Genomic DNA, 22,047 nt, shown 5'->3' on the forward strand with positions numbered 1-22,047 from the left:
CTCCACTTTTTGTTGTGTGTTTGGGATTTTTGGTTTTGGAGCTTTGGGGAATTGTTTTCTATTATTTTTTCCCTCTCTTACTTCCACAAATTTTTTTGTCGCGGTGGCAAACTCCGACTCAATCGGGTGGTTCTGACGGACTCATTTCTCTGGTTCTACCTGTCTGAAGGTGTCTCCGAAACTGGGGCGCTGAAATCCGGATCCAGACTTGGTCTGTTGTGTTTTTTATTTTCCCTTTGTCTGGGATCTTGCCTCTCTGAACTTCATCTTTTGTTGCCCCGCTCATATTTGCGGAGTATTCGAACTTCCAACCCGCTACATTGCCCACATTCTTGAAATTTCCGAAGCCTGTCACGGCCACCATTCCGGTGCTGATTTGCGGGAACCCTCTTGGTTCATAAGAAATTAAGACCCGCCCACTACCGTGCGAGAAGTGATAGAGATGCCGTTGTCAAATCGTCGGCGTGCGCGCCGGAAGGAGATTCAACTTCAGGAAACATCCGACGCAGAGGCACCAGATTCATCGCCTAGTCGGCCGTCTGCAAAGAAGCGCAAGGTGAGTTTCGATAACAGTGGCGATAGGTTCCGTCGGTCCGAGGCCGAATCCTCCAAGACAAACGGTTAAAGAGAAAAAAACACACGCTGACATATTGTTTGTTAAACTTAAAGGTTGATCGCCGCGCCTCACCTTCTCGATCCGCTATCAAAGCGGCACCCGAATCCGACGATGACGAAGACTCCGCTGGTGAACATGATCCGTCAACCCACCAAGATGTGGTCGACCTGGTGATCTCATACCTAAACACTGCGCGCGAAGAACTGCGCGTTACGCGCGACTACTCAAACACCAAGAACGAGAACAAACAGAGTGTTCAAGCCTATGCGAAAATCGCCGGCCGCGACTGGACCTATTACGTCAAGTCACTGCATGTCAATATCGGTCGCGAACCGGACCGCGAGCAACACCCCGCTGAACAATCCAGTCCGGTCACCATTGCCGCTCGCTCACTCCCGGATGTCGACGTGGATTTAGGTCCTAGCAAATTCGTGTCGCGGCTTCATGCGGAGATCTTCTATGATGGCAAGCAGGCGCCAGCCTGGCATATCCGGGTGAATGGTCGCAATGGTGTTCGTCATAACAACTCGATTCTCAAGCGGGGCGCCGATGCGGTCCTGCATTGTGGAGATATCATTGAGGTCGCCAATACACAGATGATGTTTGTTACGCCTGGCGATGTCCCTAGTATTCAACCCAGCTTCGTCGAGCGCGCGCAGCGCATTGCGAGTGGCCTGGAGCCCGACCCGGCTACTGTAGCCTGGGATGCGTCGCAGCATGCCCACCCGCAAGTCTCACAGGCAACCGAGTCAGCGCGTCCCTCTTCATCTGGCGGGCCTTCATTGGCGCCAGCACCGAACTTCCTGAAGCGCCAGGTCACGCCGCCTCCTCGGTCCCCGGATACAGCGGGTGCGCGAACGGTCAAGCAGTCTCCACTCTACAACCGAGGTATGATGATGGAGAGTACCGAAGAGATCGATTACAGCCAAGATGCGAACAAGGATCTCAAGCCGCCGTACAGTTATGCCTCATTGATTGCGCAGGCTATCTTCTCCAGCGAGGAGGAGAAGCTTACTCTCAACAGCATTTACAATTGGATCATGGACCGATACGCTTTCTACCGACACTCCCAGAGCGGGTGGCAGAATTCTATTCGTCACAACCTTTCATTGAACAAGGCTTTCCAGAAAGTTCCTCGTCGGACTGATGAACCGGGCAAGGGAATGAAATGGCAGATTGCTGTGGAATACCGTGACGAGTATCGGAAGAAACAAGCACGAAAGGGTAACCAATCGTCGGCCCCGTCATCGCCAGCAACCAAAGAGCCTCCTTCGTCAGCCCGTGCCGCTCACATCCCCTCAATCGATACTTCATTCCCCGCTACAGCCAAAAAGTCCCCACCCGTCTCATCTCCAGGCTTCAGCTCATTCTCTGTTGCGCCCGTAGAGGCCTTTACTCCGGAGCGAGGCTCGCGCGCCGGTCGTGGTCTTGGTTCCGACCATCCACTGCGACACATGAACCCGCAAGCTTACGAAGAACCATCCCCTCTACCTGCTCGCACACGTAACAGTGCCGCATCCACGCAAGCGCCCAATACCAACAATAATCTTAGCCATGCATACGGACTCTCGGACAACGTGGCTGGGTCCCCACCAGTGCTCTCCTCATCATATTACGATGACGGCCCTTCATCCATGATCACACCCGCCCCTCAACGACAACAACCTCGCCTCCCTCCCCCAAGCACCGCACAGATCCCATCAAAGTTCATGCCCATGAGCTCACCCGCTCAGTTCTGGAAATTTGCCGATATTGGCAGCACCCCCGCGCGCCCGGTACCGGATATGAGTCCGCTTAAGGGCGAGACTGAGGATCGGATCATAGGCGGTTTCCCTAGTAGTAGTCCACCTCCACCGAATCTTGCTAGTCCCAGCAAGCCGGGTACATCGAATGGACTTGGTTCTAGTAGGACATTGCCGCCGCTGCAATCTGATGCTGGAGATATGGGTCCGGCTGCCTCACGGAAAGAAGAGGAGGAAGAGGATGATAATGGCTTTGATCTTGCTCGGTAAGCTACCCTGCTCTTTATGTTTTTGATTAGATCAGTGCTATCCTTTGTTTTTCCTTTCAACAACCTTTCAAACGAAGAGTCTCTAACATAGACTTTAGTGGATTTCAACCTATCGGCTCATACCACCGACAGCTAAGCAATGCTGCACGTGCCACAGCAACCTAGTCCTTCCTCTACCATTTTCATGATGTATAACATGTTGCCCAGATTGTATGTTACTTGTTACGTTTTTGTTTGGTTTTTGATTATGCTCCGCATACACTGGTGTTGGGAGGATTGATTCATTGCTTTGCCTATCTTTATGTTTGGTCTGGTTTTTTGTTTTTATTATTTACAGTGTAGCGCGGTGCTGAGATTGGTGTTTGGGGGTTTTGTTTGTCTGGTATCAGGCATTGTTCTTTTTGCGGGCCAGCTGTTGCTTGTTTTATGTACGTCAAGTCGAGGCCGCAGTGGCCCTGTATGTACGGGTAGTTATCAATGTATGATATCAGCATACAATGTGCGATGTGCAAAGTCCTGTTTCCGGTTTCGTAGTTTGTAGATAGTGTACATGTGAACTGTACGCTTAAGCAGTTGGAAGAAGGATCATGGAGGAGACAAATGATATCATTTCCAAGATTTGCAGCTGGTGTATGTATAATCTTGGTTTGCTATCAATTTACTCGATTTCCCATCTATTTATCAATCAATCGACTGGCGTGTACAGTATCTGTACAGAGCTGGATACCATGACGGACCCTGTTTCTCAACAGTGACCATCACACGTTTCTGTGAACGTGAAGATCTTCTGGGATGCAATTGACTAATAGACTAGCGTGCTGACCGACATACTTTCGATAAGAGTATAGTCAGGTACTAGGAGTGCACTAAATTAAGGGTCTCACTGACGCCATTACCACATCAGCCCCACTCCAGCTCCGATCTTAGGCCCTTAATTACCCCATTGCCCCTCCAAATTTTTATCTATATCAAAACAACCCTCACCCCTCTCCACCCCTCAATTCACCTTTCAAAAGCCAAAATGTCACAAGGGCCCCTAACAGCCTGGCTGCTTCAAAGCTCCCCCGAATCTCTCACCCGCGCAACAACCCACCCTTTCCTCGCTGCCGCCGGCCGCGGAACCCTCCCTAAATCAATCCTATCCCAATGGCTCTCCCAAGACAGACTCTACGCGCAATCTTACATCCGCTTCATGGGCCAACTCCTCACAAAGATCCGCCTCGACTCTCGCTCCTCGAACCCGAATGCTGTTACCGCCTCAACAGCGGATCAACAAGCCGTCGATGTCATCATCGATGCCCTCGTGAACATCCGGACAGAACTACGCTTCTTCGAGTCCACAGCGCGGGAATACGGTCTTGATCTCTCTGCCATCTCGGCCGAGGAAGGCGGACTCGGTCTAGCCGGGAACGGATCCGGATGTATCACCACCTCCGCTGGGATCTCGACTACAGGCTCAGGATCTTGTCCGGGCTTTACCGGAGCTGCGGGCCCACTGGGTGGTAAAGTGATGGGGGACAGCAAGACTGGTGGATCCGGGATAAGTAAAGAAGAAATGGATCCCCCTGTTTCGACCATCGAATCTGGAGAGCTGGATTCTGGCGACAGTGTCCTCCACCGTCAATGTGGTGCTCAGGGTGAATGTCAGATGCAGGCTGGTGGTGATGTTTGTCACCCGCCTTCGCCCGCGTCTTGTGCCAATGCCAAGAATAAGTCTTCTGCTGGCTCTAAGCCTGAAGGTCAGCCTGTTATGCCTTCTGGTGGTGGGCGTCCTGCGTCTAAGACGCCGCTTGACCGGGGTGGACCTGTTTTCTTTGCTGCGACTCGTATTACCCGCGCGTATATTGATATGTTCATGTCTGCGGGAAGTGCAGGAGTTCCTGTTATTGAGGGGTTGACTGTTCTGTGGGCGACTGAGGTTTGTTACTTGCGGGCTTGGAAGTATGCTGCGGCGTTCTTGAAGGAGAGAATTGAGAAGGAAGATGGGTCTGGGTCTGGGTCCGATGATGCAGATGGGGGTGCGTTGAGGGAGAAGTTTATTCCTAATTGGTCTAGTGATGAGTTTGAGGCTTTTGTTGATCAGATTGGTGAGGTTTTGAATGTTTTGGCTAGTCAGTGTAAGGGGGCTGAGGAGTGCGAGATGATGCGTGGAAGGTGTTTGGAGTGGTGGAGGCAGGTTGTTTGGTTAGAGGAGCGGTTCTGGCCTGCGATGGAGTAAGTAGGCAATATCGATGGATCATTCCTGTCGAGAGTCAGACGGTGCTTCTATAATGACTACATCACGGGTACCACTTTATCATTCAGGCATTGGAGCTTTCTGCACATATTTACATCTGGTGATAAACAATGGACAGTGATTGTTTTCAGACCGCGTGGAATTTATTGGTGAGAGAATATATTCTAGTTCAGAAATGATATCCGTGGATGACATAAAGACTTCCACCCTGAAGTTGGGAAGCTCTTTTATTTCGAGATAGCTAATTGTCTTTTGTCAAATAAATGTATGATGGGAATTAATAAAGTAAAGTCAAGCAATGATATGGTTTTATAGATCAACTGCCAAGTCTCGCCGCTTACCTAAGCGCAAACAAACAGGCTCCACCCATGGACCTTTCGGACCCCATGGCACATGCAGGAGCTTGAGCTGACCTCGACTCCGTACCTCCACTGAATTCTGGTGCGCTTCAGTCGCCCCGACGATTTGTCTCCTTCCAAACAAATCTCACTCACCCCGTGGCTCCCATTCATCCTTGCGGTCCTGATAAACGCGTCCCTCATCCGCAAGGATGCCTATGACCGATGAGACCGACCACAGTGGCGGGGTCATCTTAGATGGCCCCTTTGACCCTGACGCGCAGGCGACTGTAACTGATTACATCGACTATACGGAATATCTCCCAGCCGATCTTATGCGCTCCCTCACCCTTATCCACGGTCTCGATGAACGCTACCTCGACTCTGCGCAAGAAGTACACAATTTGACCAAGACCTACGGCCAGCTCCCGGACCTTCCCTCCAGTGAGCGCCCAAGCGCGATCTCGCTGCGCCGAGATGTCTCACACCAACTTGACCGCGCCATTAATGCCCGTGAATCCGCCTATGCGGAGGCCTGCCGCCTGTACGATGTTGTGGATCGCCACTTTGACCGCTTGAGCTGCATTCGACAGAAGTTAGAAACATTACCGCGACCTCCTTCAGTGGAACCATCCCCACCGCCGGAGCCGACCCCAAAACGCGTGCGCAAGGACAAGAAATCGGGTGCCTCCACTACGCGCATCACCCTGCGCCTAGATAATCGCAAGAAGAGCGCAACACAGAAGTCGAGATCGCGACGTGTGGGCATTGCGGAACAATTTGCAGACTTCAATCCGGACTCTCCGATTGCTAGTACCGAACAATCTGATGCGGATGTGGAATTACCAATTGTTCCTAAATCCAGACCACCGAAGAAAGAGAAGCAACGGCGCCCTAGTTCAGGGGTTGGAATTTCAACAAGCAATGCGCTTGCTTTGCTTAAGCCTCCGCCTCCAGATGCGAAGCCAGGCAGTCCAGATGCACCATGGTTGCGACTAACGGAGTATGAAATGACTAGGCTGCGAAAAAAGATGAAGAAGAACGCTATGTGGCAGCCAAGCGAGGTCATGATACACCGTGAGTTAGCTCTGGCAGGCCGTGGTTGGGAGGCATACCTGGCGGCCAAACTGTTAGCGGAAGAGAGTGGTGCAGAGTTCCTAGATTGTGACAATATTGCAGCGACTCATGGTGGTGAAAAGCCGAAAGAGATGGAAGAGACCAAGCTAAGCAATCGTGGCATGAAACTGAATGAAGCGAAGAAGCTCAAGCGGGAGTTGTTAGCCCGAGAAGCGGCTGCTAACGGCGGTGAAATAGCTCTCACAACTAAACCAACAGTCCCTGCCCAGGGGACCCCCGCTAACCGCTCATCCCGGAAGAGAAAACGGGAAGAGATTGCAGTCGAGGATGATCTCTTGGACTTGGTCCCAGAACCTGCCCCTACACAGACACCAGTACCAACACAATCCTCCAAATCACGCCGTAAATCCGACCGAGGAGCTCCCAGCAGCGGATCAGCAGATGCTACCAATGCCCCTGTGCCTGAAATTGCAACCCAAGGACCTGCCGAAGTAAAGGTATCGCCACCATTGCCATCACCCACTGGATCCAAGCGTTCTGCCAAATCTGTCGTTCAACATGCCGCCACACCCACTCCACCAGTTACTAGGCCTTCCTCCCGACGCTCCGCAGCCGCGGCAACAAGCGAGCCTAGAGGCTTGCAAGGAACCTTCCCAATCTCCATCGCCGGCGGGCGAGACCTACGGATTAAAAGTGCAACCCCGGCACGGAAGACCCCAGTTCGAGAGACATCTCATGCTCCTAGCGTTCCCGCTCCAGCCCGCCGACGCAAACGTCCGGCTCCGGGCCCAGTTTCATCTGGCCAGGACGGAGGTGCGGCTGTTAGTTACGGCCGTCGCAAGGCGAAACCGAGCAAGAAGCGCATCAGTATCGCCAACTCCCAGGATGTTCGTGTTGATGAGGATGGAGTCCTTGAGGAAATTAATGCCAATGAGCCTCGTTACTGCCTTTGTGGGGATGTAAGCTTTGGTACGATGATTTGCTGTGAGAATCAAGACGTAAGTCTCTCCCTCATGAAATCTTGGTTCGTGAACTAACTATTTTTCAGTGTGATCGTGAATGGTTCCACCTTGACTGCATTGGCCTCTCCGAGGTCCCTTCGCGCACGGCTAAATGGTACTGCCCAGAGTGTCGTGTCAAGTTTAGCAAGGGCTCAGATGGTATTGTGAAGGGTGGATCGCGGCGTTGAAGTTTTGATTGAAGAGTGAAATTTCTTGCATGATACCACACAACGTTGCTTCAAGTGAATTTTTACATTTTGTTTTTCGTGATCTGGCGTAGAATTGAGCTCGGAGTTTAGAGGAATCGGGTATTCCTCCAGGGTTTATCGATAGCGAATTTGACTACATATCTTAATCTTTCCCTACGTAGTTATTCTTCTCTTTTGATACTTGTTGCAAATTTTGTTCATTTAAACGATGCATATCTATATCACATTTGCATATTTACGATCAAATTTACTTCAGTTCCCACTTGTCTCCCTCGGACACAATCTCCACAGGCCGGCGCTCATCTAGTGACTTGCGGCCTGCGTCGAGGATAGCTGTGGTGGCAATTGTGTTCTTCAGGGTAGGCAGGGGGCGCGCATCGAGCTGGTCGAGTGTCACGCGGCCCTCGTTGAGTGCTGTCACAGCATCAATGAACTTCTCGAAGCTGACATAGCCGTAGCCAGTCTGGCCGCCGAAGTTTCCTTCCTCATCGGGAGCGTAGCGCATGTAGAAGCTAGAAGAGTCAGTGAGGTTTCTCAGGGTAATATATCTTGGTAATTCAACTTACGGGTTCACCCAGATCAAACCCTGGTCATCGGTGGTCACATCGTAGCTACGCTTGGCCTGGTTCACACGGATTTCACCGTTGGCAGCCATGTCTATATTGACCGTCAGTATATCAAAAACACTCAAGAAACTAAATACTGAAAAAAAAACAAAACTCACAGTGGAAGTACTGGTTAGAGTGCACACCCGCATTTTGCGGCGCAGTCCAACTAGCAGTGTAAACACCAGTAGCAATCTTAGCCGGGTTATCACGACGACGCCACTCGACAAGCAATGTAATAGTATCCTCAGTCTCAGGCACACAGCCCAAGGCCTCAGCCGTACCCTGCGAAGCCGTAGCGGTAACCCTCACAGGCTTATAATCCGGCACCATACTCTCGTTGATATCAATGTGGTGTGAGTTAAGGTAGTAAGAGATATCCGACTCGCGGCCCGCCCAAGCCTTGAAAGTCTCAAGCTGGCTCTTCGGCTGGCTCATGTAGCTGTAGAAGTAGTTGAAGTCACCCAGAGTGCGTGCTTTAGCCCGCGCATCAGAGTATGCGGGATCGAAGCGCTTGTGGTGCTCGATGAAGACGAAGACGCCGTGTTTGCGGGCTGCGTCGACCAGCGCGAGGTGGTCTTCTAGACGCTGGGTTGCGGGCTTGGTGATCATTACGTGGATGCCGCGCTCAATGGCATAGAGGGCGATTGGGAAGTGGGTTGGGTCTGGGGTGAAGATTGTGATTGCGGAGCCGCGAGGGAGGGCATCGATGGCTGTCTTGTAGGCATCTGGGTCTGTTTGGTCGTCTGATGGGTATGAGGCGAAGGATGTGTCGAGGCCATTGTAGACTTGGCAAATGTTGCGGTGCAGGTGGTCGCCTTGGATTCGTTAGTTTCGTGCTTGTGTTGGGCTTCCTGGTCTACTTACGGATTCCGGGGAACTTCTTTCCAGACACGCCGACCATGCTTAGGTCGCCTACTTTGCCCCGGCGGCGCAGATCGAAGAGACTTAGGCCGACTACGCCGACCTTCTTATCGGAGCCAGAGGCGCCACCGCCGACGAAGCCGGTGGTGTACTCGCCGGTGCCGACCTGGAGAATGATTAGCTTGTGCTGTATGGTGCGGGGCAATTGTTCTCACCATCAATACGCTAGGAGGAGCCATGTTGTTTTTTTGGTAGTAGAGGATTGAAGGATATTAGGAGAAGGTTACAAGGAGTAAATAGAAAATGAAATAGAAAATTGTGACTGGGGTGTTACGTCGCTGGACATAATTCTTCCGGCGTTTGAATGGAAAAACGTCAATAGCCGATGTCATAGCTTATCGTGAGCCGACAAGCTCAACGCGCTCGATGTTCAGTCCATATTTTTAAGAATAATACTATTCTGTGCTTGAGATGAATTCTACGGGGTCATTGACCTTCTTGAAGCATTCAATTATTCTCATCTTCGGCATTCATCTTGCGCGACAGTATTTGCGCATTCTTGGAACCCCTCCTCCACGATGTCCCCCACATTTCGTTCAATGACGATGATTGGTGGAATGGAATTCTCCGCCATACACAATGCATCGGAGAATCCGCCGAACGTGGGGGAGGGACAATGACTGCCGGACCATTAAAAGAAAACATGCCGCCAGCTGTCTTTTGTTCTCAAGTTGTTTCATTGTACACTCTATAACCCAAAAAGTCTTTGTAAGTTTCATCAAAATATACTGCTTGATAGCTCTAGCTAACCAGTTACTAGCATCATGTCGCCCACTCCCCTCCGTCCCGGCGTCTATGCGCCAACTATGACCTTCTTCGACCCCGTCACCGAGAACCTCGATGTCGCCTCTATCCGCCGTCATGCCGTTCGCCTGGCCAAGGCCGGTCTGGTCGGTCTAGTCACCATGGGATCCAACGGTGAAGCCGTGCACCTCACAAACGAGGAGCGCATGACTGTCACTCGCGAGACCCGCTCCGCTCTCGACGAGGCCGGCTTCCAGAACGTGCCTGTCATCGCCGGTGCCAGCGAGAACAGCATCCGTGGCACCATCGAGCTCTGCAAGCAGGTTGCCGCTGCTGGCGGCGAGTACGCCCTGATCGTGCCCCCATCCTACTACCGTGGCGCGGTTGGCAACGACGAGACTCTGTACGAGTACTTCACATCCGTTGCTGATGGCTCTCCTGTTCCTCTTATCCTCTACAACTACCCCGGTGCTGTCGCCGGTATCGACATGGACTCTGACCTCATCATCCGTATCTCCGAGCACCCCAACATCGTCGGTACTAAGTTCACTTGCGCCAACACCGGCAAGCTGACCCGCGTTGCTGCTGCCCTTGGTGCTATTGTTCCTTCATCCCCATTGGCTCCTGCTCAGCGTGCTGCCCCGACTGTTACCAAGCCCAACGCTAAGCACCCCTATGTTGCTTTCGGTGGTATTGCCGATTTCAGTCTCCAGACCCTCGTGTCCGGTGGCTCTGCCATTCTTGCTGGTGGTGCTAATGTTATTCCCCGCTTGTGTGTGCGCATTTTCAACCTCTGGTCTGAGGGCCGTCTTGCTGAGGCTATGGAGGCTCAGCAGCAACTTAGCGCTGCTGACTGGGTTCTCACTAAGGCTGCTATCCCCGGCACCAAGTCTGCTATTGAGTCCTACTACGGATACGGTGGATACCCCCGCCGACCTCTCGCTCGCCTCAGCGATGCTCAGGTCAAGGAGATTGCTGATAAGATTAAGCCTGCATTGGATGTTGAGCTTTCGTTGAAGGATGTGGTATAGATATGACTTGATGATGTAAATAGGGAAATACTTAGCTGTATACGATCATAAATGATGACTGAAGTTTGCAAACTCTTATTAAAGTCCTGAACCTTAAAACCACTAGAAAAAAAGAATCCTCATACCCCTCATTCCCAGAAATTCTAGCTTTACTCCCCTGTTATTGACCATCCTTATCGTAATCGATAAGCCCCATCATCTACGGGTCCCATTTTCTCCAGCGCTTCTGATAGGTGGAGAAACCCTAGTCGGAGATGATACGAGACATCACTGTTATCGTTTACCCCACGCCCAGAAACCACCCCACGCCCACCTGACGTGATTCCACAAAAAAAAAAAGATGCTCGGTATAGTAGGTGCCGGACGTGACTTAATTAAAAGCAGCGCGCTTCCTGATGCAAGCAAGAGTCATACCGTAGCTGAACAGCTAAAATTATATCATGTGTCTGAGAAGTTCGGCCAATTTGAGTTTCTTGTAGAACTGAGCTATTAATCGTCATTCGTGGAGTAGAATGGATACTTGGAAGTGTATATCCGGAGTAGGTTTCTCTCGCACGAAAATGACGCTGGACCTACTACGTATGTGGATACCAGATGGATACACGGGGCATGGGAATTATTTGACGGGCCGAGCTTTGAGATAGTGGGATTTTGTTCCTTGGGTTCATATACCCCCCCAATTCCCACTGTCTCTGCTTTTCTTTTTTCTTTTAATCTCCATTCTCACTTCTTATTCGCTTTGTCACCTACTTTGAGCCATATCACAGTTTGCCCTTATACCCAATTGAACTTCTGCTATCATGCCTTACCCTGAGGAAGCTGAGGGCTTCCAGGTCGATGGACCTGATTCCTTTACCCAGTTCCACAAGCGATTCGTGAGTTGGCGCGCGCATGACCTCATGAAACTTTCTAACACTCACCAAAACACAGTTCAAGCTGAAGCCTTTCGGCGACTATGGTACGTCGAAGAGACATTGAATTTCCATTGCTCATTTCTAACATCATTCAGACGTCGACGTCAAGATCGAGGCATGTGGTGTGTGCGGCAGTGATGTCCACACCATTAGTGGTACGAAACCATCTTACATACTACAATGACAAAAACTTACACTGTTCCACAGGTGGATGGGGAGACCAGAAATTCCCTCTCTGCGTCGGCCACGGTAAGATTCCCAAAAACAAAACGCCCAATCCACGAATTTAGCAGCTAACAACCTCTCCAGAAATCATTGGCCGCGCCATTCGTGTCGGACCCAAGGTCACCCTAATCAAAGAAGGCCAACGCGTCGGCGTCGGAGCCCAGTCCTACTCCTGCGGCGAGTGCAAGCAATGCAAGAACGATAACGAAACCTACTGCCCCGTGCAGATGATGGACACATACGGATCCGAGTGGCCCGAGACCGGCATTGTCAGCCAGGGTGGTTACTCCTCGCACGTGCGCACACACGAGCACTGGGTCTTCCCCATCCCCGACGCACTGGAGACCAACTCTGTTGCCCCCATGCTGTGCGCCGGCCTGACAGCCTACTCACCCCTTGTGCGTAACGGTGCTGGACCAGGCAAGAAGGTTGGTATCGTTGGCCTGGGCGGAATTGGTCACTTCGGTATCATGTTTGCTAAGGCGCTGGGCGCGGAGGTCTGGGCTATCTCACGATCAAGGGCTAAGGAGGCTGATGCTCTGAAGCTTGGTGCTGATGGTTACATTGCTACTGCTGAGGAGGGGTGGGAGTTGCCTCATAAGTTTTCGTTCGATTTGATTGTGAACTGTGCCAATTCTTCCGAGGGCTTTGATTTGGCTCGGTATTTGTCGATGATGGATGTTCATGGCAGATGGATTAGTGTTGGCTTGCCTGAGGAGGAGGGACAGGTTATTAAGGCGCAGAACCTTATCAATAATGGTGTGCTTATTGGTGCTAGTCACCTCGGTAGTCGGAAGGAGATGCTGGAGATGCTGCAGCTGGCTGCGGACAAGGGACTTAAGGGCTGGGTTGAGGAGATTGCTATTGGGGAGGCGGGATTGAAGGAGGCTATGCAGCGGATGCAGAAGGGTGATGTCCATTACCGGTTTACTTTGACTGGCTATGAGAAGATGTTCGGTTAAAAAGGTTGATGGGTTTGGAGTTTAGGATGGTGGCGTGGAATGATGAATGGAATCTTAGAGTAAGCGATTAGAGAAATGTTGACGAATAATAAACCTTGTCACAAAAGACAATGCTTGGAACAAAAGTTGGAACTAGCAAAAGACCGGATAATAATAGAATGATCATAACATAAGATGCATTCCGGACGTAACTTTCTAGTCAGGTGAGACGAGACAACTTGCAAGAAGTAAACCTCGCTTTTAGGTATGAATTCGATCAACCAGAAGGAGGGAAGACAGAAGGTAAATGACCAATTCGCAAACTCGCTCAAGATATTGTCAAAGTAGTCATTGACCCGAAGGAAGAGACCCAACCTTGCTTGAATTAGCATCAAAATTCTCTACATTAACATATACTATCCATGACTACTAATGTGAATTCTGTCTCGCTTATGTGGAGATCTAATTTGGGCTTGCTTCTAACATTCGTCGTTGTGACCTAAAGCCTTTCCAAACCACGCCTGAGGATATGAATCACTACCGGGAGCATGCTTTTGGTCACCCAAAAGTGGAGAATAATGAATTACGAGTGTTGATTACTGGATCTCGCTAAATTGGTTCCTTCTTGGGCCATTTATAGCGAGAGCTCTAATGAGAATACTCATCGGGAGACGCCCCATGAGTATCGTGCAATCAATGTGTGTCTCTCTGTATATGGCATGTGAGTATGGGATAGATGGAAGAAAGATAAGAAGCAATAAGTGCTGGTTATCTACATGATGACGTCACGTGTCAATTCAGCGGAGTTTCATATAGTCAGATATGAACGGACTTGAAAGGTTTTAATCACGAGAAAAGTTTTAACCCCCAAATTCCTACTTTCCCCGATTGTAATCAGAGTTGGAAGAAACCTTGGATGAGGTGGCCTAAACCGCCACTCCGAGGTCAACCATTGGTTCTACTTGAAGTACTCGGTACTTGGATCGGAAGGCAACCTCCAGTGATCTTCTGGGTAGCGGTACTCCACACTCTTGTCAGCCCCAGGATTTGCCCCCAGATGCCTAAAAAAATCAATTCTTTTCAGGCTCGGGTAGCGCGGCGAGTAGCAGTGACCTCAAACTTGGTAGTGTTCACTATAGAGTTCAAAGACACTGGTACATTGTCTTTACTTTGTGATACAGCCAATCAATCGGTGCCGATTCACCGCCCGACTCTCAGACCCATTCAATCTTTCCTTCTGGAATTCTTCCGCTTCTCCTTTATCTCTCCTTGCGCAGCCCTCTTTTCATTATTTTTCTTCTTTGATTCTGTTCCTGTATTCTAATCCATTGCATTCATTCCCTTCATTTCCTTCTATTCCCAGGGCACGTTGTGTCGTTACAATCTTTCCATACCTTGATTCGCCCCCCTTCAGCCCGGTACACTTGCATTTTCTATATCAACACCATATAGACTGGGATTGGAGAAAAAGTCCAATCATTTTGTGAAGATATACTACTGATCAGCCAAAGGCCATCAGTGCCAGTATATTTGTTATTAATTCGCCTTTCGTTACTCCCGAACTGCCGACGTCATGTCGCCACGAGAGACCACTACCTCCACGAGACGCCACCCCTCGCTATCACTTCGCCCACGAGCCCGCACCGCAGTGCAGATCACCTTTCCCAAAGACTGTACATTCGGCGAGTGGCAAGAGACCTCCCCGGTGGAGGCATGCCAGGATAATAATGCTTCGGTGGTCGAGGAGATGGAGCCCTTTCCGCATGCCGTGCCCCGGCGCCGTGCGGCTAAGAGCTTCTCGAGCTTGCGCCATCCGATGGATGGATTAGTTGCGTTGGGACGCCGTCTTTCGGTCACCCTTCGCAACAAATCTTCGAAGCATAACCTGCGCGCTGCTGGAGAGGAGGAGGAGACCGAACGCCACTACCAGATCGCAGGTCATTCCCACAAGCGCAATGCTGCGTCTGGTAACTGGGAGGTGCAAGCTCAGCCGTGGACCAACGCCTACAGCGTCAACCGACGTCCCTCCCTGAACAGCGTCTCCGCATTACACGGTTTCTATGCGCCCACCTCGGCCATTCCAATCCCTATCCCAGGGCATGGATCGGAGCCGCCCATCTTACCGAATGATCGATTCTCGGGTGCGGCGGCTCGTGCTGCGGCTGCTGCGCAGAACGAACAGATGGAGATGGCTAGGCTCCAACTCGCCCGATCGCTACAGGAGAAGACTTTCGATACGATTGTGACGCAGGATTCAGAGAGTGGAATCGAAATCGATCTACGGGACCACACTGACTCGGACACTGAGCTAGATATTATGCGCATTGGTAAGGATCTGACTCGCGAGCTCAATTTTCGTCATATTGTTTGCATGGCTAACTGATCTTTAGATCCGGCTTCGTACTTGCCTGCTGAAATCATGACACACATTCTTTCTCACCTGGATCCTGCTTCCTTGTTGAACTCCGAGCTTGTATCGCATCTTTGGAACCAGCAATCCTCGTCTCCTTACGTTTGGAAGCCTGTGTTCCGCGGTGCCTACCCCCGTCGTCCTGCTAGTACCACAGCAACCAAGAAAAAGCAGTCCTTCGGGTTGGGAAAGAAGATTCCTAACCAAGACTGGAAGAGAATGTTTCTTGTCCGGCGAGCTCTCGAGCATCGCTGGAAAGAAGGCAAAGCGGCAGCCATTTACTTGCATGGACACCAAGACAGTGTCTACTGTGCGCAGTTTGATGAGTAAGTTGAACATGTCTGCTAATCTCATCTCTTTGAATCAATCGATGCTAATGTCCTGCTAGGGATAAAATTATTACTGGGTCTCGGGATCGCACCATTCGTGTATGGGATGCTCACTATCCTTGGCCTTGCCTCAAGGTCATTGGTCCTCCTCCGGGTGAAGTGCCTGGAATTGGCCAAGTGAACAATCCAGCCCAACAGGCGACTGGAAAGTCTCCCTTTATGACCATTTGTCCCCCGTCCACTCCTTTGGAGAACATTATTTCGCCGATGGAGCAGCCACTTGATTACCACAGCGCCTCGATCCTCTGTCTGCGTTTTGATGAGGAGATCATGGTCACTGGGTCTTCTGACTATACCTGCATCGTGTGGGATATTAAAAATGATTACAAGCCGATCCGTCGTCTTGCTGGACACCGTGCTGGTGTACTGGATGTCTGTTTCGATGATCGTTACATCGTTTCATGCTCCAAGGATAGCACCATTTGCGTGTGGGACCGTAAGACCGGTGAACTACTGAAGAACCTTGTTGGTCACCGCGGGCCGGTTAATGCTGTGCAACTGCGGGGTGATCTCGTGGTGTCGGCCAGCGGTGATGGCGTGGCTAAGCTGTGGAACGTCAGATCCGGCCACTGCGTCAAGGAGTTCCCCAGCAAGGACCGCGGTCTAGCCTGTGTTGAGTTTAGCGACGATGGTCGAACCATCTTGACTGGTGGAAATGATAAGACTATCTATCAGTTCAATGCCAACACAGGCGAGTTGGTCAGTGAACTCAAGGGCCACACTGGCTTGATCCGCTCGCTACATCTGGACAGCATGAACAAGCGTATCGTCAGCGGAAGTTACGATATGAGTGTCAAGGTGTTTGATGCTGACTCTGGCGAATTATCTATTGATCTGCCCGGATGGACTACCAGCTGGATGCTGAATGTCCAGTCTGACTACCGCCGAATTGTGGCCACCAGTCAGGACTCCCGGGCTGTGATCATGGATTTCGGCTACGGCCTCGACGGAATTGACCTGTTAGAAGAGTGATCTCGGGTCTCTGTACATATAATATATTTGCTCTGAAAATAATATTTAGCGTGTTATTCCTTTGGTTTGGGACAGATTGGCTGGCATTCATGGATGGATTATGGGGGAGTTGGTATAAAATTGGGAACTTCGGACATTTGACATTTGAAAGTTAGGGGGCACTCGGGGCATAGATATTTTACACGTTCACTTTGGGGCTTTCATGCGTTAAAGCTTTGGATTACAGCAATGGACTATATACAATCGACCACAGGCACTCCTTTGTCTAAAAAATATTCCCAGACATACTTCCAATAGTCTAACATAGTTCCATAGAACTGAAAAGCTAGAGATGGAAGCCTGAGGCTGCAAGGCGGTGAGATGATGTAAAGTCCTTGCGATTGGTTGTTTGGGTGCCTAGTGCCACTGTGATCCGTGGGTTTTGGCATCAAAACAATCACGTCGCTGTTTTGCATCAACACAGACAGGCAAACCCTGACAAGGAGCCCTGGTTCTGAATAACACATTCCTAATTAGCGCTTCGCCCAATACGCTCCATTTCACGTTCCTCCCACCCCCCGTTTACCTTACAATTTCGGCTACGGCTATCACTACCCCACCATGGGTGAATCCAGGTTCGGCTGGCACCCCCTATCGTCAATTAGTTGTACGACGCGTCAATGATATACTAACCATACTGTTTACTTAGACAAGAGCTGCTGGCTTGGTTGAACAACCTGCTCCAGTTGAACATTACCAAAATCGAACAATGTGGAACCGGGTATGATAGATCGACAAGCCCCCTCTTGTGACGACTGGTCAACGGATTGGCGGCTAGAAGAGTGTGACTGACGTGGGATTCTGCATATTCGATACAGTGCCGCACTATGCCAGATCTTTGATTCGATCTTCAGTGAGTTCAGCCTTGATTGCAAGATTCGCCGACTAGCGGTCAGACGCGAAAGGGGAAAGGGCAAGAAAAAAAAATAAAGCTGGATAGTCTTTACTGATGCGGTGGATTTTCTTTTCTAGTGGACGTGCCCATGTCTCGCGTCAAGTTCAACGTCAACACCGAATATGCCTACCTGCAGAACTTCAAGGTCCTCCAGAGTATGTCCCGACGAACCTGATCTCGGTCCCCGACCCCATCTGAAGTGCCTAACCTTCGTTCAGACGTCTTTGCCCGCCATGGTGTAGAGAAGCCCGTCCCCGTTCAATCCCTCACCAAGTGCCGCATGCAGGATAACCTGGAGTTCCTTCAGTGGGTCAAGCGATACTGGGACCAGCACTACCCCGGTGGTGAATATGACGCCATTGGCCGACGGAAGGCTTCGGGTGCCCCTGCTGGTGCTGCCTCTGCCTCTTCACGCGCTCCCTCGGCTGGTTCTCGCCGTGGAGCTACCCCGGTCACATCTGCTGCCCGTCCCCGGGTTGCTACCTCAGGCCCTAACACCTCGGCCCTGACACAGGAGATTGCCACCCAGAAGGAGGCCATCGCTGGTCTTGAGAAGGAGCGGGACTTCTACTTTGCTAAGCTGCGTGACATTGAACTGCTGTTGCAGACCGCCATTGAGGCCGACCCTGAGCTGGAGAAGGAAGAGGACACTCTGGTGAAGCACATCCAGGGCATTCTGTACTCGACTGAGGTGAGTTTATGATTCTGTCACTTGTTATGCTTATCCGCTAGGAGGCTCCATGCTAAACTTTGTTTTTCAGGATGGATTCGAGATCCCGGCCGAGGCGGAAGAGGGTGTTGCCGACGAACTGGAGACATTCTAAGCGGCAAACTAGGGAGGGGAATCTGTTAGCGCGAGAACTGTCCCATTTTACTAAATACCCCCCGTTTGTGTTTCTCAAGATGAGAACGCAGATAGTGATTTTACACCTGTGAAGTACAGAGAGTAGAGAGATGATTATTATTGGTGTGGTTTCACCAGGGTTTAGATGATTGGTTGCACCGGGGCCCCATTTAATAAGTAATCACCTGTAATATTAATAGGACGGGCTTCTGTCCTTACTGAATGATAATTAAACCCGCGTGAGACGCTAAACCGCATGCAGTTTAGCGGGGGTGACAGTGGCTGGCCAGAACACTCGGCACTATCCACTTCTTCCCCTCTGATTCGTCCTTTCACTCGTGTACCTGCAGCGTCACTATTCCTTTTTCGAGCCCCCCGTTGGTCTCCTCGCATCTTTATGGATTTTCCTTTTCCAAATAAACAAAGATGCCTTCTGAATCAATCTTGATTCTCTCAACTTTGATATCTTCCAATTCTTTGTGAGCATCCCGACCCCCTGAAAGTATAGGGGAAAGCCCTAAGTGTAGAAAACAATTTGGCCCCGTCGGGCTACTTCGTCATCCACGCGGGTCGGGACTTAGCTTCGATTAGGGGAGCGCTGGGTCCCGGTCTGGCCGTTCCACCCATTTCGCTTTTTTCTCTTCTCTTCTTTCTTTCCCCCACTCTCAAGACATACTCAACAGAGTCACTGTTTCTGCAGGAAGAAAGTCTTCGGAACTACGTCGTGTTACAAACGCCCAGTGCGTCTTGCTTATCACCGTTGAACCCGTCGCTTCCGGGTCGACGCTGATATCACTTGATCGTTAGCGCTTTGGAGGGAAAATCGTCTTCTGCAATGTTCAACATGGACTAGGCCGCGCGGTCTCTTCTTCACTTGTGTTTTTTCCTTCACTCTTTTGATCCTGGTACGTTCCTAGTGGGGCATATGAGTCCGAGTTAGACCGAAAAAAGAAACGAAACAACACAATGTTTACCATGTCGCACCTCAGTCAACGGTGAATTGAACCATGCTAATAGTATCCAACCACCAGGATATTCAGACGAATGCCATTCACTCTTTACTGAACTTCAATCGTTGGCGGTTAATTCTATCCGGCCAACATCCATTCCTTACTTCTTCCGCCAGCTTCCTCCTTTTGGAAGTTTTGGATCCATTCATTCTATCGAATTAGCGGGCAAGACCCGGCTGCTGTCTATCCCGACGGTGTACTCGCCTAGGAACATTCACTTCCATTCGCCATCGTGCTGGTCGATCCAGCCCCGACCTCTGTGAGGACATACGACAAACCTTTGTTCCCACACTCTTTATCTTTTGACAACCATCGGCACGATGTCTCACCACGGATATCGCCATTCCCGGATCGGCAGGATCATCAATTCAAAGCATCGACATGAGGCTAGTGAAGGAGATGTGGTGGATGACTCGAACCCAATCGTGCAGAACGTAAACGAAGTGCAAAAGCCTCTGGGGTCAGAGGATACAATTTTGGCCGAGCCATGCTACCCGCTGCTGGACAAAGCTTGCCTGGAGAATAGAGCTACTCTCTCCGATGACTTCCTGGTAAAGCGACAAGCTGAGTCATCTCAAACTACAGCTGCAGTGGAGACTGTAGTGCAAGTGGTGGAGAGTGCCTCGCCAACTTGGTCATCCATCGGAACGGACTTTCCAATGACAAATTCAAGCACGGCTCTTATTGGGGTGACGATCTCGGTGGGTGATACAGTGCTCGTGACCTCTCCAACGGATTCCCCGATCACGTCGATCACATCATCTACCACGCAGATCACTACTACGGCCACAAGCAAGCAGCGTGTACCTATTTCGTCGCCCAAGATCTCTTCAGCTGCTAGCTCTCAGCCTTGTAATTCCACTCCTCTGGTTTCATACGCCAGCAGCCCCACAACCTCGGCTACGACCATTACCCCAACTACAAACAGTGTTTACTATTACCCAACATCATCACTGTCATCTATATCATCATCATCCTCCTCATCCTCATCGTCATCATACTTGTACTCATCCTCATCCTCATACTACGACTACGACTCTACCACTTCGTGGACTGGCTACTATTCAACCTCGACTCAGTCGCCATCTTCATCTACGGAATCGTATGGAGGTGCAGTGCACACTGGTACTAGTTCTGGCTCTGGGTCCGGTGATGGATCAGGATCATCCACGAACACAGGGTCTTCAGGCTCAGGACCTTCCATCTCCGCTAGAACATCAAAAATAGTAGGCGGGGTTATAGGCAGTGTTGCTGGTCTAGCCTTGATTTTCGCTCTTCTCTTCTATATCCTTCGCCGTCGTGGCTACTTCCAGCGTTTCTTTAAAGACCAGGGAAACCAAGCCCTTCCATCCAGCGATGCCGGTACTGCTGCTACCAGGGAAATGGCCGAGAGACCTTCAAGCGTCTTTACCACTTCGTACCTGGCTCCCGCCTTTATGAAGCGCTGGCGCCAGTCGACCATGACAACGAGGACTGATAGCACAGTCGATTCCAATTCTAGCGAGCGCGGTTTCCAAAAGATCTCGGGCCGGAAGATACCTCCCGTTCTCACCCACGGAGGAGATGGCTTTGGCGGTGGATTAGATGGTGACTCGCCTACCATCCCCGACTGTCTGATTGGTCTATCTCTCCCATCCGCTAGTGCAGGACCTAGTGGAGGAAATTTGTCTTCTCCCGGTGGACATGGTCCGCCTCCAGCATCTCCGTATGGCTCACCACTTGACACGAACTACACACGGGAAGCGGACGAATTCCCACCCCCAGAACGGCCCAAGATTCAACTTCCCGTCTCCAACTCAGTGAATTTCGGCTCTCCCACAATGGTCACTTCTTCTCCACACCTGATCCCTCAGCCCCAAAGTGCGGTACCTCAGCAACCGGATTCAGTGGGACGGAGCCATCCAAGCTTTGACGGAAGCCGTGGCAGCCGCTTCACGGAGAGTCTAGATCTGTGATCCAGAGTACCCTCTGCGAGATATGCGATATGCGATACGAACCAGAAAAACAAAACAAAACAAAAAGCCGATGCATTTACGGGGCTTGGCGATCTGGCCTTGCCGATAGGCCACGACCCATTTGAGCGCTTTGATTTGGATACAGTCCTCTTTCGCCTTCACCTTCTTGTTCTGCTTTGCTTCGTCTTCTCCTACTCTCTGAGCCATTCCTGTCGTTGACACCATTTTTTTCATCTTTTCTCTTCTCTTGTCATTTCTTCCATATAGATACCCATTCTCTGATCCCCTCACTTGTCAATATTTTGTTCTCCATCTGTTGTCTACCTGTCTGTATTTCTTTTTTGTCGTTGCTTCCAGGAACATTTTAGTAATACGGTTATGAGCCAATCTTCGGTCATGCCATTAATGTGTGGATAGCCCAGGATAATTTAATAATTGAGCCTAGAGCAAATGCGTTTTGATCATCACCATAGAAGCCTAGGATGTGGCTGCGAAGTATACTTGTTTCAGTATCTAGGTATCCGAGTCAGTACGAGGTCATCTGTCTCATCACTTGTCCGTCGGCCACTTTTAGACTAACTCTCAAGGTTTAACTCGCAGCTTACTATTCTGCCTGGAAGCCAACGATCTCACTTTAAACATATCCCCATCAAGAGACATT

General features: G+C 50.5%; 9 protein-coding genes across 9 annotated transcripts; 8 read left to right on the forward strand and 1 right to left on the reverse strand.

The window, feature by feature from the left end:
- The first annotated feature begins 399 nt into the window (after positions 1-399).
- On the forward strand, positions 400-2,847 carry N7503_008983 (putative forkhead transcription factor Fkh1/2). Its single transcript, XM_057068530.1, has 3 exons — positions 400-556; positions 670-2,624; positions 2,726-2,847. Exons 1-3 carry the CDS (start codon positions 443-445, stop codon positions 2,790-2,792), a joined length of 2,136 nt encoding a protein of 711 aa, XP_056919385.1. The 5' UTR covers positions 400-442; the 3' UTR covers positions 2,793-2,847.
- Positions 2,848-3,648: 801 nt separating this feature from the next.
- On the forward strand, positions 3,649-4,845 carry N7503_008984 (putative transcription regulator PAB1642; the record flags this gene model as incomplete). The annotated part of the gene is made up of 1 exon (XM_057068531.1): positions 3,649-4,845. The coding sequence occupies one exon, from the start codon at positions 3,649-3,651 to the stop codon at positions 4,843-4,845; it is 1,197 nt and encodes a 398-aa protein (XP_056919386.1).
- Positions 4,846-5,413: 568 nt separating this feature from the next.
- Positions 5,414-7,562, forward strand: N7503_008985 (putative PHD finger domain protein; the record flags this gene model as incomplete). Its single annotated transcript, XM_057068532.1, has 2 exons — positions 5,414-7,276; positions 7,327-7,562. 2 exons carry the CDS (start codon positions 5,414-5,416, stop codon positions 7,465-7,467), a joined length of 2,004 nt encoding a protein of 667 aa, XP_056919387.1. The 3' UTR covers positions 7,468-7,562.
- A 173-nt stretch (positions 7,563-7,735) lies between these two features.
- Positions 7,736-9,206, reverse strand: N7503_008986 (Gfo/Idh/MocA family protein; the record flags this gene model as incomplete). Its single annotated transcript, XM_057068533.1, has 5 exons — positions 9,173-9,206; positions 8,961-9,123; positions 8,213-8,911; positions 8,055-8,145; positions 7,736-8,000 (listed from the first exon to the last, which is right to left on the reverse strand). Exons 1-5 carry the CDS (start codon positions 9,194-9,196, stop codon positions 7,736-7,738), a joined length of 1,242 nt encoding a protein of 413 aa, XP_056919388.1. The 5' UTR covers positions 9,197-9,206.
- A 575-nt stretch (positions 9,207-9,781) lies between these two features.
- N7503_008987 (dihydrodipicolinate synthase family protein) lies at positions 9,782-10,792 on the forward strand (the record flags this gene model as incomplete). The annotated part of the gene is made up of 1 exon (XM_057068534.1): positions 9,782-10,792. The coding sequence occupies one exon, from the start codon at positions 9,782-9,784 to the stop codon at positions 10,790-10,792; it is 1,011 nt and encodes a 336-aa protein (XP_056919389.1).
- Positions 10,793-11,592: 800 nt separating this feature from the next.
- Positions 11,593-12,893, forward strand: N7503_008988 (NAD(P)-dependent alcohol dehydrogenase; the record flags this gene model as incomplete). Its single annotated transcript, XM_057068535.1, has 5 exons — positions 11,593-11,667; positions 11,723-11,750; positions 11,802-11,861; positions 11,914-11,955; positions 12,016-12,893. 5 exons carry the CDS (start codon positions 11,593-11,595, stop codon positions 12,891-12,893), a joined length of 1,083 nt encoding a protein of 360 aa, XP_056919390.1.
- Positions 12,894-14,445: 1,552 nt separating this feature from the next.
- Positions 14,446-16,643, forward strand: N7503_008989 (F-box/WD repeat-containing protein; the record flags this gene model as incomplete). Its single annotated transcript, XM_057068536.1, has 3 exons — positions 14,446-15,199; positions 15,263-15,608; positions 15,671-16,643. The coding sequence occupies 3 exons, from the start codon at positions 14,446-14,448 to the stop codon at positions 16,641-16,643; spliced, it is 2,073 nt and encodes a 690-aa protein (XP_056919391.1).
- Positions 16,644-17,243: 600 nt separating this feature from the next.
- Positions 17,244-18,401, forward strand: eb1 (microtubule-binding protein BIM1; the record flags this gene model as incomplete). Its single annotated transcript, XM_057068537.1, has 6 exons — positions 17,244-17,257; positions 17,332-17,403; positions 17,501-17,535; positions 17,655-17,732; positions 17,796-18,268; positions 18,339-18,401. 6 exons carry the CDS (start codon positions 17,244-17,246, stop codon positions 18,399-18,401), a joined length of 735 nt encoding a protein of 244 aa, XP_056919392.1.
- A 1,350-nt stretch (positions 18,402-19,751) lies between these two features.
- Positions 19,752-21,386, forward strand: N7503_008991 (uncharacterized protein; the record flags this gene model as incomplete). The annotated part of the gene is made up of 1 exon (XM_057068538.1): positions 19,752-21,386. The coding sequence occupies one exon, from the start codon at positions 19,752-19,754 to the stop codon at positions 21,384-21,386; it is 1,635 nt and encodes a 544-aa protein (XP_056919393.1).
- Positions 21,387-22,047: the final 661 nt, after the last annotated feature.

This window comes from Penicillium pulvis, assembly GCF_028828015.1.
Source record: "Penicillium pulvis strain IBT 33274 chromosome Unknown contig_7_segment1_segment0, whole genome shotgun sequence".
Taxonomy (NCBI): domain Eukaryota; kingdom Fungi; phylum Ascomycota; class Eurotiomycetes; order Eurotiales; family Aspergillaceae; genus Penicillium; species Penicillium pulvis.